The sequence below is a fragment of the Pseudorasbora parva genome, chromosome 3 (genome assembly GCF_024679245.1).
Source record: "Pseudorasbora parva isolate DD20220531a chromosome 3, ASM2467924v1, whole genome shotgun sequence".
Lineage (NCBI taxonomy): Eukaryota > Metazoa > Chordata > Actinopteri > Cypriniformes > Gobionidae > Pseudorasbora > Pseudorasbora parva.
Genome location: NC_090174.1, coordinates 195,001 through 200,000, shown reverse-complemented (window position 1 = coordinate 200,000; position 5,000 = coordinate 195,001). Strand labels below are relative to the sequence as shown.

The window sequence follows — 5,000 nt, the reverse complement described above, 5'->3', positions numbered from 1 at the left end:
GGCGGGTTCGGCAGCCTCTCCCACTCGCCACTTTGCCAGGTTGAATATAATTTACAGCTAAATGAAATGCCAAGACCGTCGTATCACAAAATTGGCTACAATTCAACTACAATTCTTTATACTTAATGAAGGCGAGATAAGCGGAATCGCACTGAATGACACACAACAAAAGCGCGCTCTCTCTCTCTCTCTCTCTCTCTCTCTCTCTCTCTCTCTCTCTCTCTCTCTCTCTCTCTCTCTCTCGCACGCATTATCAGTTCTCCTTGCTGCTGAATGATAATAATAATAATAATAATAATAATAATAATAATAATATATTTATTTATTTATTCTATGAATTTATATATTTATTCTATGAATAGTCAAATACACGCGCACACTGATGTCAAAATGTCCATCGCATGCGCTGCCGGTTATGGCTTAAGTAGGTAAGCAGGTAACACTGGATATGTGTCCCAAATATTACATCCATGCATTCAGCAGCCCAATTAAACCTGTCATTAATGTTAATCAAACCACTACAGATGTTAAATAAATGTATACATATTAAATAAATATGTATTAGTATCTGCATTTTTATTTTATTTTTTATTTATTATTGTTTTTGTAATTTGCTTAGGTTATTTTTCTATTATATTGCTCACCTGCTGATATACAATGTAGTCTTGATTTTGTTTTTGTTGTGTTTTTTTTTTTTTTTGGGGGGGGGGGGGGGGGGGTCCAATTGGGGGGTCACTCTGCATTTGAAAGTTTGAAAGGTATGGGTTTAAAATCTTCTAACTCAAGTTAAATGACTCAAAATCAAGTAATTTAAGCATGCCAAAGTCAACTTTAATCACAATGTAATTTCCAAACAGCAAAATTGTGGCCAGTGAAAATGCTGAGTAACTTTGTAAAACCACAGTGGCTGCTGAGCAAACCAGTTCATGTCAAGCCCTGCCCACAACCCATTACGTGTTGGAGAGATTACCTCTGCGTCCCAATTCGCACACTATCCATCCTAAATAGTATTCGAAAATAGGGTTAGTGTGTCCCAAATCGTAGTATATTGAAAAGAGTATTCCAAAGATTCCCGGATGGTTTACTATTTCCGGTCCGAATTCACAGTATGGATCGATGGGCACTCTAACGGCTGATATTGCCCACAACCCACTGCGAGTTGGACGAGGATTCGATTAGAACTACAAACGCGGATAAAAAGTGTTACAAACTACAAACATGGCGGATGTGCGAGTCCGAGGGTTAAGTAGAGAAGTTTAGATAAAGGGGTTTGAGTGACCAACTATCAATATTTAATTTGACAAAAATATATTTATTCAGTGTTGTCCACATTATATTTCACATGCAGCAGCATTGTAAACTTTTGTAATGACACGTTTGGCCATTAACTTTTAAATGCATATTTAAACTGCAAACACATGAAGAGAGTCTCTCCATTAAATATCCACAAATGGCAGATCAACGAGCGGCTACACTTCTCTCCGATACGGCAGGAGATTAAACTCAATGTGGAGGGTTTGAACTGTGACGAATCTGAAGATGATGGACAGGTGACGGGATGCTCGTAACTAGGCGACAGAGTCCGTTAAAGATGGTGAAGTAGTCCCGAAGCTTGCATACTTTTCTGCTACACCCTCAAAAGTATATACTTTTTCTTCACAAAAACTTTTATAATGACACGTTTGGCCATTAACCTTTAAAAGCATCATTATATTTAAACTGCAAACACACGAGGAGAGTCTCTGCATTAAAGACACACACACGGCAGATCAACGAGCGAGTGTGTGTGTGTTGAGTGAGTGTGTGTGTGTCTACATTTCTCTCCAATACGGCAGGAGATTAAACTGAATGTGGATTTGAGCTGTATGATGATTGACAGGGCAGTTTAAACGGTGATGAGATCTATTTTTTTTATTTTTTTTACAGTTTATGGATGGGATGCTCGTAACTTAGCAACAGAGTCCATTAGAGATGACGAAGTAGTCCCAAAGCTTCCGCTGCACACTCAAAATATCTACTTTTTCTTAACAAAAAGAGTAGCCCTACATACTTTTAGTATATAGGCGAATTGGGACGCAGCAATTGTATAGCGCTATGTTCCTATTAATTTACATAATGTGTATATTTATTTATTAATTTATTTACTTATTCATTAATTCATTTTTAATTTCTGCAGGGTTGGTCCTCCGCTAGGTTCGTGACGTGGCATCTGAAGTGGGAGTGGCTTCGCTTGTCTGTTTTCCGGGGGCGTGTCGAACCGATTCTCCACACACACACACACACACACATATCAGCGATGGCGGAGGTGAGCGCGGCTCCGGTGTTCGGTAAAGCGTTGGTCATCATCACCGGGGCGTCGAAAGGCTTCGGCCGGGCTTTGGCTCTCTCCATCGCGCCTCTTCTGTCGGAGGGCTCGGTGCTGCTGCTCGCGGCCCGCTCGGAGGACCGACTGCGGGAGCTGGAGCGGGAGCTGAGCCTCACCGGGACCGGACTCACGGTGCGCTGCGTCACGGCGGATTTAGCGAGTAAAGCCGGTGTGGAGCGCGTGCTGAGCGCGGTCACAGACAGCGCGCGCGACCCGCTCCTCCAGCGGCTGATGCTCTTCAACAACGCAGGTGCGCGCAGCGACGTCATCACGCCACGCAGAAAACACGCGAGTGCGCCGTTGCGTAGATAAATCATATATCTACGATTATTAAAGGGTTAGTACAGCCAGAAATGAAATGTCTGTCATTAACTCCTCTCCCTAATGTCGCTCCACACCCGTCAGACCTCCGCTCATCTTCACACACAGTTTAAGATATTTTATATTTAGTCCGAGAGCGTATGCAAGTGTATGCACACTATACTGTCCATGTCCAGAAAGGGAATAAAAACATCATCACAGTAGTCCATATGAGACATCAGTGGGTTAATTAGAGTCTCTTGAAGCATCCAAAATACATTTGGGTCCAAAAATAACAAAAACTACGACTTTATTCAGCATTGGCTTCTCTTCTAGTTACTTTTGCATTCACTCTCGGACTAAATATAAAATATCTTAAACTGTGTGTGAAGATGAGCGGAGGTCTTACGGGTGTGGAGCGACATTAGGGAGAGGAGTTAATGACAGACATTTCATTATTGGCTGAACTAACCCTTTAAGGCGATATAAGAAATAAATACTGACATGGTGAATTTTGACTTTAAAACTAGACTATGCGCCGTCCTCGCTTTACAGCATACTTATTACAACTATAGCCAGTGCCGGGGAAAGGTACTTTGAAAAGTAATGCCTTACAATATTGCGTTACGCTCTTAAAAAGTAAGTAATTGAGTTAATTAGTTGCTTTTTAAGAAAAGGGCATTACCTTACTTTAGCATTACTTTTCTCAAGTCTGCGAATTGGCGCATGAGCACTAGAGGCGCAGCTCTGCCGATCTGGGTAATGGAGGAACAGGACGCAGGAGGAAAAGGTGCTTTTTGCTCATGGTTTACCTGAATTATTAAAGGTCAGCAGCTAGATATTGGTCAATAAAGTGGGATTAAATGCATAAAATATTTGTTTTATTTAACATTTACTTATTGGAGGTTTGTTTTTTTAACATTTAATTATTGGACAGTGACTATAATAACAGCAACAGCTTATTACCACAAAAACATGACTGGACCTAAAAAATTATAATAAAAAAAGGTTATCAAGATTCACATCAGAGGCCAAGAGCTCTTGAGATTCTGAAATGGGAGATTGTGTTCACCGTGAATATAACCAAATTTTTCATCTGAAAGTAATACAAATTATGTCTAAATTTATCTAAATGTATTATAGAATTATTATTTTGAAGTCTGAAAGTAACAGAAATTAAATAAGCATCCTCTAAAACCACTCTGGCTCAGGGGCGGCAGTGGCTCAGTGGGTCATGTAGGTTGTCTACAAACCAGAAGGTTGGCGGTTCGATCCCCGGTTCCACCTGACCAAGTGTCGAAGTGTCCATGAGCAAGACACCTAACCCCAGCTGCTCCCCACGAGCTGGATGAGCCTTACATGGCTGACATCGCCGTCGGTGTATGAATGGGTGAATGTGAGGCAAAAATGTAAAGCGCTTTGGATAAAAGCGCTATATTAATGCAGTCCATTTACCACTCACATAACGTAAAATTGGCCATGCAGTGCAAAATATGTGGTCACAATGGACGATTACGCTAATTATGCTCAACATATGCAAATTATCATCCGGCAGTTTCTGTACGCTCGACCCATACTTCACATTTCTGCAATTAAACTTTAGTGTCGTAAACATGTTCCGGGTTCACAATGGGGCTCTATGGGCGGGCTACTAGACTAATAATGATTTATTATTTTATTTTATTGGTTTTAAAGAAATACAAATATACAAACAGTCAGGCAATGTTCAATACATAAACACAGTAAGACATCAATACAATAAAACACAATAGTGATTGATTAGCATAATTTTCTCTCATAATTTTAACTTTTTATCAAATATGACTTGTCATAATTTCAACTTTATTTCTCATGTTCATCTTTTTTATCAGTAAAGTTTGTCATCATTTAGATTTTTCAATTTAAATTTTTAATGTCATCATTTTTTAATACATTTTTATTCTCTTTTTTTTTTTAATCTCCTGAATATATCCTTTTTTGCATAATTATCTCTTGGTATCGCATCATTTTGACTATTGTTTTAGCCAGAAAAAGTCCATTATGACAAATTCATAGTTTCCATAACTTTCAGTTTCTACTTGAATTCTCATAAATGTAACTTTTTATCTCAATATACCGACTTATGTCATAATTATGATTTGACTTTTTAAAATAAAGTTGAAACTATGACATACGTCATATTTAGGAAAAAGTTACAACTATGAGATAAAATCAAGACTTCCTGTCATAATGTCAAACAGATAAAACATAATTATGAGGATAAAGTTAAAATCGTGAGATTAAAACATTTAATTGACATACTAAATCAAAATTAAGAGATGAAGAGAATAAAAAT

At 38.7% G+C, this 5,000-nt stretch overlaps 1 protein-coding gene across 1 annotated transcript in view; it reads left to right on the top strand.

Annotated features, from left to right (window-relative positions):
* Positions 1 to 1,725: 1,725 nt before the first annotated feature.
* spra (sepiapterin reductase a) overlaps positions 1,726 to 5,000 on the top strand; it is a 6,419-nt gene continuing 3,144 nt past the window's right edge. Inside the window, exon 1 of the mRNA XM_067439858.1 lies at positions 1,726 to 2,615. Within this exon, the coding sequence (XP_067295959.1) occupies positions 2,297 to 2,615 (319 nt within the window). The 5' untranslated portion in view covers positions 1,726 to 2,296. The remainder of the gene's footprint in view (positions 2,616 to 5,000) is intronic.